General features: G+C 43.3%; 1 protein-coding gene across 3 annotated transcripts in view; it reads left to right on the top strand.

Annotated features, from left to right (window-relative positions):
- Nucleotides 1-12,671, top strand: part of LOC118656960 (synuclein alpha interacting protein) — a 141,162-nt gene that overhangs the window by 64,973 nt on the left and 63,518 nt on the right. For all 3 annotated transcript variants that reach the window (XM_036310781.1, XM_036310783.1, XM_036310782.1), the window contains exon 2: nucleotides 7,339-7,441. In XM_036310781.1, the coding sequence (XP_036166674.1) occupies nucleotides 7,385-7,441 (57 nt within the window). In that variant the 5' untranslated portion in view covers nucleotides 7,339-7,384. The remainder of the gene's footprint in view (nucleotides 1-7,338; nucleotides 7,442-12,671) is intronic.

Genomic DNA, 12,671 nt, shown 5'->3' on the forward strand with positions numbered 1-12,671 from the left:
CTTTTGTAGATAAAAAGAGCAGTAGAGGCTAAATAAGTGTTATTCATCTTTCTGGAAATTCTATGTCAGAATTCTCACCTCTGGGCCTTTGCGCATGCTGTAACCATTACCAAACTCAAGGGATTCACTGCTTGGAGTGTTCTAGTCAAGAATGAGACGTGGTTGTCATTAGGTAGTTTTATTTACTTGCAGCAAGAAAGCTCCGTCTCCCCGAAGGGAGGCTTAGCCATTGCTTATGTACACTATTTGGTTAATTACATGTTGATTTCTTCTTGGCAGTGGCTAAACTTACCAGGTTGGGTTCTGGTCAAGCTCATCAGGTTACAGCTGCATCTGCAAAATACTGTGCTGCCTTGTAACATAGCAAGACTAGCATTTACTAGTAGTAAGAACTGCCCAGACCTTGAGACCTTTGTCCTAACATCACTACTATCTGGAACACTTCCTTCTGCCCCTACAACTCCCTCTCCATCCACACCCTCATCCACCAGCTTTCAGCTTAGATTTCACATCTACTAGGCAGACTTCCCTCATTGCCAAGGTCTAGGTTAGGTGTCTCAGACTCCTGTGCATTTATTGGTTTAAGCAAGGACTGCATTATATTGTAATGGCTTGTTTTCTTGTCTATCTCCCTTGTACTGTATGCCCTGTACAGCGTGGAGAGTAGTGTACGTCTCCTGCAGCATGTGCACTCAGGAATATTCCATAAGTGAGGAAGTGGGTGAAATCTGACCAGCTTGTGCTTTCCCTCTGGGTCCCCCTGTGTGCTTCTTGGCTCTCCTTTCGTTGCCTCTTTCCAGTAGAAGTTTCTTGCCTCTATCATTTTTCTGCTTCAGGACTAGACATTTAGCGACTGCCATGCTTCTGGCCACTGTTAAATCAGAGAGTGAAAGAAACTGAATCTAACATTTGGAATGAGATGCTTCCTTGCCAGCCAAGCTACTGAGCCAACTGGGGACAACATTTCATATATTATACTTTTTTCCACCCAAATATTCCAGGACTTAGTTTGTGATTTTTTTAGAAAAGCTCTTGCTATATTAAAGAAAGTTCGGTATCTTCTGTGCAGGCTTTCAAACTGAAAATTTATCCCAATAAAAATGTGGCTCTGTGTGTGTGTGTGTGTGTGTGTGTGTGTGTGTGTGTGTAGGGGTATAGGGAACTACTCTGTTTTCCCAAGTATTGGCGAATTAGAGAGTAAAGAGAGAAGTTGCAATAGAAATCAGTTGAGGTTACCTCACCACCGAATGCACTCTGCTCATTTATTTTGACAAGCCTTAACTGACTTTTAATTGCCGGGCCGCCTAGTTTACTGGTAAATGTGGCAACAGCGACTTTGGCAAAAGAGGAGAAATCTGTGTAACACGAGCCTTCAGAACGAGACCGTGCTGACTCCTTGTAAAACGGAGTGAGGCAATTCATGCTAAGAAGAATTTCATTCGAGCCATTTATGTGATATGTGACTGTAGTCACAATCAGGAAGCCCCTTTTTTTGTGAGCCAAGCACACCAGAGCATGTATGTTAAAGGCGTGTCGTTTCTCAAAGAAATTTTGTTGGCCACTCCAAGCTTTTTCCAGTGATGCTGCCATTCCCCAACAGATTTTTGGAAGTCTCCGTTTGGAATTATTTTCAGAGTCAATTTTCAAGTCACAACCAAAACAATTTTTAAAACATCACCTGAATATCAGACTAGTAGAGGGGGAGGCTATTTTTTAAATTGCTTGTCTGATTTTTATTATCCGGTAGGACTCATAGTTGCTTTGAGCTCTTTCCCAAATTGAATCTTCCCTTAAAGGAAGCTTTTGGGCCATCACTGAGGCCACTCATGAGAAGGTGACATGGTGTTGATAGACCCATTAAGGCTAAGGAGCCCCTCCCACATACTTTAACAGGCACTGGAGGGACTTCTGTTCTTGGCAGTTTATCAAAACTCAGTGGAGTAGGAAAAACCCTGCAGACATTGAGTATAGTTGATGCTGCTTATTTTGTTCTTTGTTTTCTCGAGCCAAGCATCAATTTGGAGTTTGGGTAAAGTTTCTCCCAGCCCTTTGGGCACATCAAAAGAAGGGGGGGCAATGTGTCACCAGCAGAATCTGCACAATATGCAGGTCCCACCACCTAGCCCTGTGTCTGCACGTTCCTACAAACTTTCTTACCCAAATTGGTAGAGCTGAAACATTGGAAAATATTTCCTTTACTTTTTTTTAGTCTCATCCCCTGCCCAATCTCCATCTTCACCTCTATCCCCTAATGAAAATGTTAAACACACAGCATACCTGCCTTATTGAATGACAAATTCAAAATTGCCGGTATCAGTGAAGAGCAATTAAAAGCTGAGCTGAAATGGACTCATGGGTACTGAAGGCAGGCAGACCTCGTGATAGGTCTGTTGGATGGTAGGGGTAGCAATACAAAAAAAAGTCCCAGGGACCTCAGGGAAACTGGGAGGACAGACTGCAGCTTGTAGGGCCAGGGCTGAGAGGGTGGGGTGCAGCACAAATTCATAAATGACTGGGTCCTGGGATCCCAAGCAGTCCGAGGCCAACTATGATGCGCAGTTATGAAATCTCATGTAAACGGTTTTAAGCTGCACTGCTCTTTCTGGGGAGGCTGAAAATATTTTCACATAGGTGTGAACCCACTCTTGTTGGCCTTGAATAAGGTTGGTTCTCTTGCATCCAAGCTGCTGGTCTGGCCAGAGGAAGGATGGCTTCGGTCTTCTTTTGGGCTTGCACTTGGCACACAGCTTCCCCTCTACTCACAGCAACAGGGAGGTGGCGCCATGTAAACCCACAGTGCCAATCACAGGCACGATCCCTTCCTTCCCCTAGTTGTAAAAGGAGGGAGACACAACCTCCACCTCGTAACACTTTATTGTGTTCCTGAGGGTTTTCTTTTTCTAATACTATGAGATAGAACGAAGGCCCTGTAAAAGCACAAATTGTAACATGGTGCTAGTTAATTTGTAAGAAATTTTATTTTATTGCTATTGTGGTATGAGAATTTAAAACGATCTTAAAGTACAAATGAAGTAAACATTACTGGCAAGAGGCACCAGTAAGAAAAAAAGCAGGAGGAGGGGGATGCTTATTGTTTAATACTGAATTCCTTTGAAAGGTCCTAAACTCAAATGCCCCCAAGGCCAGGCAGGGCCTGTCCATGAGGAAAGCAGATGGGAGGGGCTGGTGGACTGGGGAGAGGCCTCCTGGCCAGGTAGGGCAGCTGCAGCTCCGCTGACACCAACTCTCGTCATGCAGAATGCAGACCTGTGCTGCCACAGCTTCAGATATTTTTAAAGTGAAGCCAGAAGTCCAGAATTCAATGTGAAATCACCCAAGGTCTACATGTTGGCAACTGATCTGATTATTTTTAAAACGCTGTTAGGGCCAGACACATCACATCTGTGGGCCAGACTCGGCTGGGGTGTATGCCCTCTGTAGCTGTGCACTCCATCAGAGCTTGTGTGTCCTCGGTCAAAAAAGGGCCTTGCTGGTTTCCTGGGGCTGGTGTGCAGGGGGGAATGGTGCCAGCCAAGCAGGATGAAAACAGCGCCCACAGTCTCGCTCAGTGTCCTTATCAGGTTGGATTATTTGCAGCCGCTGTGCTAACCTAACCTCATTCATCTCTTCCTATCACATCCTTAATTCCTCACCGGAGTACCCGAGGGTGCCTGGTGCTCAGTGGATGGGCAGATGAGGAAGGAGGAAGCAATGACCAGGGGACAACTGTGGACTCACCCTCAACTGAAAAGAAGCAATCAATGTTGGGAATGTGGCTGGGATTGGTGAGCCACAGGGGTTTTTGCACATTATAAATGAGAATGTAATACTTTAAAAGTGGCACCTTGCAAGAGAGAAGCTTTAAAACCAGACTAGATCCAGAGACATGGAAGCATGGAACTGGACTGATGAATCTCAGAGAATTTATATGCGTAATAGGCATAACCCCTGGGCACAGACAATAGTGTGAAGAAGGCCTGGGTGGGCGAGGAAGTGGGGTGGAAAGGGTCAGTGAGGGACAAAAGGGGACAAGTGTAATACTTTAAACAATAATGATTAAAAAAAAAAAGACCAAAGAACTGGGCTGTAGAATAAGGCATCTTAAAGGAGATGGCTGCATTGCACATGGAGGCCCATTAGGAAGTAAAAGAGGGTCCTGGATGCTAGAACCCTTTATTTTGAGGTAAATATGAACAGTGGCCAGGGCTTCCAGCAATGGACTATAACTATTGTAACTCTTGTGTTCTGGACTATCGAATAAAGAATCTCACTGTCATCCTCCAACTCCAAATGTAAAGATATTCTGCTTTAAAATCATCCTATCTAATAAAAGAGTAATATGTAAATTAACTGTCACTCCACAACAAAGAGGCGGCGCCCATAGTAGATGGGGCGGGGCACTGGCAGCATCACCCCGGCAACGCGAGCCCAGTGTCCGCCTGGCCACACAGAGGGAGAGGAGGGGAGGGGCCCCAGCCATGTGGAGGGAGAGGAGGGGCCTCGGGCCAGAGACCTGGGCGAGGGACACTGGCATCATTGTAGGCCGGGCTGAGGGACCCCTCCCATGCACGAATTTTGTGCACCGGGCCTCTAGTCCATAATAATAAAAGTGTAATATGCAAATTAACTGAATGACCGAACAGCAAAACAACCAACCAGACAACATTCTGGACAACCATGCTATGACACGCGCTGACGCCAGGCCAGCCAAGGCAGGTGCGATGCGATTGATCAGGGGGCCCCGCCATCACCCCACAATTGCCCCACAGAGACCACCCTCTGCAGGGCAATTTATGGGGGGGCTATGTGACCGATCTCCCCAAAGAAGGAGGCCCAGATCACCCTCTGTGTGGTGATCGATCGCGGAGCCCCATCCGGGTGGGTGGGGCCTCCCTCTGCAGGGCAATCAATCTGGGGGCCCTGCGATTGATCAGCCCACAGAGAGAAGCCCAGGCCACTGGCCAGCGGCGTTGTGGCAGGTGTGTGGGGCCGGCCAGTGATCGCCCCACAGAGGGAGGCCCAGGCCAACCAAGCGATTGCACCCCATGCCTGTTGCCTGCAAAGGGGGGTGATGTGGTGGTGGTGGGGAGGGGGAAGCACCACATAGATGGGAAGCAGTGGCAGTGGTGGGGGTGGGGCCAGCTGCTGGCAGCATGGGGAAAGAAAGCCCTGAGAGGCCCTGATCGCCGGCCAGGCCTAGGAACCCTACCTGAGGGGTCCCAGATTGTGAGAGGGTTCAGGCCGGGCTGATGGGCAACCCCCCACCCCCCCTTCACGAATTTTGTGCACAAGGTCTCTAGTTATTTATATTATCCACTGGATACGTCCCATGAGAATGGCTACACTTTAGTGTATGTTGCTCTTTATATTGTCAGAACAACTCAAACAGGGGCTCACTGATTTCTTGTTAATTTGCTTGGTTAAGACGTGTTCATTTGCATTTTGGGTTTCATTTTGTGCTACCATATAAGTAAAGACTCACTCAGTCCCCGCTTTGAGGAGTGTTTCTCTGCTTCATCTACCTGTGTTTCCATGTTTCTAGTGATATTTTATTTGTCTGCATCCCATCTTACACCCAGCATCATCTTTGTGTTCACCAAAGCCATGAGAATAGTCTGTAATTCAACAGTTCATTGTGGAGAACAGACTTAGTGCAGAGAAATTGGATTGGAAGGAAGTCTATTACTGACAAGCTGGAATCCAAAGAACCTGGATTGTCTCAGAATCCAGCAGAATGGAGAAGAACATTATTTTGAGTAATTTGCAAATACGAGTGTATGTGTTTTTCTCTGAAAAGCTTTGTGAGGATTAAGAGAAAAAGTATTTTTTTTTTGTAACAAGCCATGTGTTTAAGACCTAGTTTTAGATTTCTAGAAATAATAAAATTTCTGGATATATACATATATTTATAAATACATATTGGTTTTTATCTTAAACCTTATTGTGATTTCAGAAGAACTTTCAATATTTATTTTAAATGGATAATCTCATTTGAACATGGTAGTAGGATTCCTAATCCTTTCTTAGACCAATTCTGCATCTACCGTAACTTAAAAAAATAAAAAATGGTACATTCATGTGAGAAGGGAAGGAGAGGAAACACTAAAACTCAAGTCAAGTGATGGGTTTGAGGTATGGGATGGCAAGCAATCAATTTCTCCTTTATTGTCATCCTCCTATTTGTATAGCGTTTTAAAAATGTAAAATGAAAAAGCAAGCCTTCAGAGTAAGAGTTTATTTTTAGGGGAAGGTATTTTTACATTCTTGTTCTTATATTGATGAGCTCATTTTCATTGGCCTGGATTTATTTTCACTTTCCAGTAATTGATTCCTTACTCCTCTGCAAGATACCCCCTGATTAGAGGAGAAAACAAATTACTCCTCTAGCCTGAGTACATAAGGCCGTTTTTATAATCAGGAAGACAGGTTGCGGGGAGGGGAATCTGCTTCTACGTCTGAGAGTTGCTCTGGGGAGATAACTGCACACCAAGGCACTGCCGGGAGGTCTATATTTCTGTCTTGACGTCTGTAGGTGCCACTGCCACCGCCAATGGTGATGATGATAAGTGATGAGAAAATGAACTGGGAGGTGATGCATCTTCCTGACAGATGTAAGGAATTGCTGCAGGCAGCCCCGAGGCAAGTGCTGGCTGCGGCCACGCTGGCGCCTGCCTTGGTCACTCTGGCACCGGCAGGCAGGGCTGCGAGAAGCAGGGGCAACGCAGTCATAACTCTGTGGTTTTAATCTGTTCGTGGAGCCTCTTTTAAAATGTTTTTTTTTGAGGAATGAACTGGAGGTTGTGCTACAAATTCTGTATCGTTACTGTTGATTCGATGGTGTCTGTCTCATACTTGTGTTATTGCTGTGGAGATCCAGTGTGTGTTGCTCCACCAGGCAGCGATGTGCACCCAGGGATGTGCCCACACAGACATTGGAATATGGCTGTCCTAAGATGTCAGGGCACCCCATTCCTGAAGTCCTCCTTTCACCCAAGGCGTCGTATGTGCTGGGTATGTGCTGGCTCGGTGCTAATACGGACCACAGGGGATGAGTTAGACCTGAGCTAGTGCTTGCGGGGGGCAGTGTAGGGGGGCAGGAAGGAGCAAGTGAAGTGAAGTGGAGGACCACAGGTACCCCCTGGGGAGCCACGCTGGGGGCCAGGAGGAACTGCACTGGACGTTTCTGGATAGCCAGTCTGGGGACATTCGAACAAAGGAAATGCACTCAAAGGCAGCACTGGCACCAATTACCTTTTTTATTTTGTTTGTTTAAATATAGATATGATTTTTGTTTGGAAAACAATTCACCTTTTTGCCTTTCTTTTCTGTCTTGTCCAGGAATTTATGAGTATTTGACCCAAATCAAAATGTGCAAAGAAGAATAATGGAAGCCCCTGAATACCTTGATTTGGATGAAATTGACTTCAGTGATGACATATCCGTAAGTATTGCTACTTGGAAGTAATGCTTTCGGGAGATTCTGCCTTCTCCTACATGGGCTACTCGCTCTGTTCTAGTCTATATGTCCTAAACTCTCCCAGCCACATTAGAACTTGACATCCTGTGGGGCAGACAAAGTGTGGTTTGGGGGTCTCCTGGACCAAGAAATGAATTCCACTTACTAGTAATTGTGTGTGAGTTTGGGTGAGATTTAACTTGACTGAGCCTCCCATTCCTAATCTCTTTCATTGTTGCCAAAATTATTCGCTGAGGACATTTATAAAGTGCCTGCCGATAGTAAGCACTTTCATAGAGTTACTTATGCACATAATTAACCCTATTCACTTAGTTTTCTTTATGGCTGTGGAGCAGCCAGCATTCTTGGCGCCCATAAGCAGATGGACTAAAGGATGGCCAAGTTAGGTTAGCTGATGAACAATAAGAGGAAGCCTTCCAATCACTCTAGGCTTCAAGGCGCAGATTGGATGCTTGTTGGGAATATTGAGGAAGAGCCATGCAGTGGTAAGGACTGGACCAGCTGACCTCTGAGCCCTGCTTAATCCTGTTGGCTACTGAACTTCTCAGAATCACAGCTGCTCTGGGTGGGGGGGGCGGGGTCCTCTCCATGCCCCTCTGCTCAGAGCTGGCTGTGACTTGTTCTGGGCCACACAATTCTGCCGCATGTGGGCCTCTCATGCCCTCCCAGCCAAATGGGGTGCTCAGAGTTTGTGATGAGAAGGTTGCCGTTTCTGAATGAGTCATGTGACTTTTCTTCTCAAAACCTCCAGGGTCACTTTTTTTTTTTAATTAAGAGAAGTAAGGCTTTATTTCCTTGTTGCAGAAATAAAGCTGGCTGCGCAAGTTGCTTTTTGGTGATTAGTCAAAGAGACCAAATCCCATATCCTCATCTGACTCCCCCCAGTCCTCCTCTGCTTCCCTAGGCTAGGGCTGCTGGAGCAGCAGGAGCCTCAGTGGTGGGGCCGGCCTCAGGGGCAGGTGGGCACAATTTCTGACCTTACTTTGCATTGACCTTTCATAGCATAGAGCTTTGGGTCACAGCTAGAAATTGTCTCAAAAAGATAGCTTACTTTAACATGCCTCTGGCAACAGCATTAGTCCTCTCCTTTACTCTCCACTTTGAAGTGAAATCCACATACTATACACAAGAATTGAATTATTGGGATGAGTTTGATGAATGACCTATTTTAACCTTAGATGAGTCTTTGTAGCAGGGAAAGGTAAATTCAGCCTTCCCTTACTTCCACTTCCAGACAGTTTTTTTAATCCTTGTGAAGACCAACTGAAGTGAGTTTCTTCCTTTCTGTAATATCTTTCTTTCTGTCTTTTTCTGAGTTACTATGCTTGGCTTAAGAGTGTGGCTCTTGTATAACCACTCCTGTCAAGGTATTTTGAGCTGAGTGGGGAAGAGCAAAGAGAGTGAATGATAATGTGGGGAGGGGTGAGGAGGGTGGCAGGTGTTTATGAAAGGGAAACTTGATTAGGAGTTTGGGAGTGACTCTCTGAGCTTTGCTAGTGAAGTTGCCTTTTGAAAACATAGGCTTTGTGAAATAAGCCAGTCAGAGAAAGACAAGTATCACATGATCCCATTTATATGTGGAATCTAATGAAGAAAATAAACTGATGAACAAAACAGATCCAGAAACATTGAAACATGCAACAGACTGACATATCTCAGAGGGAAAGGGGGAAAGGCCAGAAGAGATTAACCAATGAATTTATACATACACGCACACATAAACACACACATATATATATATACACTATATATACTATATACACACACACACACATATATATATATATATATATATATATATATATACATACATATATATACACACACACACATATGTATATATATGTGTGTGTGTGTATATATATATATATATATATATATATATATAGCCCATGGACAAACAGTAGTGCCAAGAAGGCCTGGGAAGGGGATGAGAGTGGATTGGAGGGGTCAACAGAGAAAAAAAGGGGGACACCTGTAATACTTTCAACAATAAAGATTTTAAAAAATAAAATATGCACAAAATACACAAAAATAACTAACTAACTAAGTAAATAAGTAAAAACATAGGCTTTGAAGGCACTAATCCGGGCTCCAGATGTGCTCTGAACTTTGCTAACCTCTCTGAGATACCCACCTAACTTTTAAGGTGTTTTTTTGTTGTTGTTGTTGTTGGGGTTTTTTGAGGATTGAGTGAAATAATATATATGAAGCACTTAGCTTAGCACACAGTAAGTTGATCTTAAAAATGGTAGCTTTTGTTATTATTTCCATGAATAATACAGTAATATTTATATGACCATTGGTGAAGAAAGAACTCGAGGGAAAAGACCAGGCATCATGTCAAAAACTTTTTTTTAACACTGTAATAGAGCAGTTGTGTTTACAGAAGAATCATCTGGCAGCAGCCCATAATTTTGATGAATTAGGAATCTCCACTTAAAAGATAATAAAATATGTTAAGCAATAACTGAAGCTGTTTAGCAAGTTGGGATGCAGGATTATGCAATAGTTGAGTTTCTATAACTTGACCACTCTGAAACATAAATAAAGACATCCATCTGTAATTGTGTAACTGCACTCAAACCTTCCCTCCTTTAATTGTGTATGTATTGTGTGGATCTTTGACCTACATTTAAACGTTTATCAGAAGGAAACACAGGAAGGTGCATAGAATTGCTGAAACAATAATAATGCTTACCATTTACTGAGCACTTGCTATAGGATAGGCATTATACTGTTTAATTCTCACAACAATCCTCTGAAGAAGGTACTTATTATTATCTCCATTTTACAGATAAGGAAACAAGTTACATAACTTGTCCACAGTCACCCACTTAGTTAGGGACGCTTTGTCTCCAGGATTATACTTTTATCTATAATACTGCTTCTCCAAGATAAAAATAGTCTATTGCAGTGGTCCTCATAAGGACGATTTTACCCATCCTCAGGCGATACCTGGGCAATACCTGGAGACATTTTTGATGCTCATACTAGGGATATGCTGCTACTGGCATCTAGTGGGTAGAGACCAAGGATGCTTCTAAAGAACCTAAAATGCACAGGAAAACCTCCTACAACAAAGAATTATCTGGCTTAAAATGTTGATAGTACTGAGGATAAGCAATCTTGGCCACATGAAACTAAAGAAGCTCAAATTTGACTGGCAACCTCTATAACATGGTAGATTATTCTATTTTAGTCAATCTAATCCAAGTTCAATACCTTAAATGTGCCGGAATCATACTGTTCTTACATAATGATTTCATGGGAAAAGATGTAGAGATAACCTCCTAAATACTGGAACAGTTGTTTCAGCCTATTTAGGTAAACTAAGAGCAATAAATGTTGTAACCGTTTTAGGGGCAAAGTGGAGACTATTCAGGTGCTAACATTGAAAACTGAAGATGTGTTGAACTTGCTAATTTGCTGGCATAAAGAGAAATGTAGTCTCTCACAAACATGCCTTTATTGTTAGGATTCTGTAAACCTCCATCCACACAGTTCTTAAGTCTCTTTTGAAAAAGATGTTTACCAAAAAGATGCCCAAGTTTAAAACCGCTCTTCTTCCTCCCCAGCCATAGCCATCGGCTTTCTATTTTGTGATTTCCCCCCTCTAGTTATGAGCCTGGTTCTTGTTTTAATTAAAAAACAAGCTGTATAATGGTTCCAAAAAAACAACTAGAACTTTTTTTTGCCTTTACCTAATGAGACAAAACACAGAAGGCACTTACATTATTTTGAAGTTTCCCAGACTCCAAAATAATGCTCATCCTTTGCAAAATGCAGGGTTTAAACTATACATTCTTGTAATCCTGCCATCAAAAAGGGCAGAACACTGTGCACTGGCTGCAGATGTGCGAGGGAGAGATGACGACACACGTAAACACAGAGGGTCAGAGCAGGGCCTTGCTGTCACTGCACACGGGTTTACAGATTTCTTTATTCCTATGGAAGCCAGAGCCCTGTGTCTGGGAAATGAAAAATGCTCTGGAATACAATTTTACCGTGAGGTTCTTAGTAGCCGTGGTGTGTTTCATTAAGAGAGGCCAGTTTGCTGTCCTCAGAAATAGTATGCACAGGATTGAATAATGCAGAGGCCAAACACCATGGATCCATTGAAGAGCCTGACTCATTGGCTGTGCCACACACAGCACTGAACTCTTTAAGTCCGTTATTTTGTTTAAGCCTCACATCTACTCCACAAAGCAGCCCCTATTTTAATCCCTTGTTTGGCAAATGAAGAAAATGAGGGTTAGAGATGTCATATGGCTTTCATAAGGTTACAAATGGGCAAGTGGCAGGTCAGGATTTATATATAGAACTCTTTGACCATGTGACTCTCCCCCTCTGAGTAACTTAGTTGAGTATAATGGGCCAGTTATCTCACCCATTACTATCCCCAAATAGGCACTGAAAAAAATGCAAATAACTTTTTGGCACCAATGTAGTTGGTATATATATTTTAAATAAAGTAAAACAAGCTAAAGAGAACTTAGGAAAATTTCTTCATTTTACTGTACCTCAACTTTTCCATCTGCAAAATGATAATAATCATATCTGCCTATTGCCCTGCTTTTATGGAGAAAATTTAAAATTTTACATATATATATACACACACACACACACACACACACACACACACACACATACTAAAGGCCTGTTGCATGAAAAGATTTGTGCAATAGGCCTTCCCTTCCCCTGGCTGCTGGCACCGGTTTTCCTCCGGCACCCAAGACCCAGGCCTTCGCTCTGGCCAGAGCCACCTTCAGTCTTAGCTCCGCCGCTTCGCACCTACATATGCAAATTAACCACCATCTTTGTTGGCAGTTAATTTGCATATCTCGCTGATTAGCCATTGGGAGGCGTAGCAAAGGTATGGTCAATTACCATGTTTGCCTATTAATAGATAGGATATATATCCCATATGTATATGCATACACACATACACATATGTATACGCATACCTACATATACATATACATGTAAATACACACATGCTGCTTATGTACACACAAATACAACTAAGGAACAAACTCTATTTCCACGCACAGGAATTTTTGTTGCTTTTCTGTATCAGTGTGACTGCATCTTTGATGAAAGTTGACACTTTTTTGGTAATTGCATAACCTATTTTTTTGTGCAAGTCAGAGATCTAGATAAATAAGTGCCCTTCCACCTGTACTATCCCCTT

Source organism: Myotis myotis, unplaced genomic scaffold, assembly GCF_014108235.1.
Source record: "Myotis myotis isolate mMyoMyo1 unplaced genomic scaffold, mMyoMyo1.p scaffold_m19_p_5, whole genome shotgun sequence".
NCBI lineage: Eukaryota > Metazoa > Chordata > Mammalia > Chiroptera > Vespertilionidae > Myotis > Myotis myotis.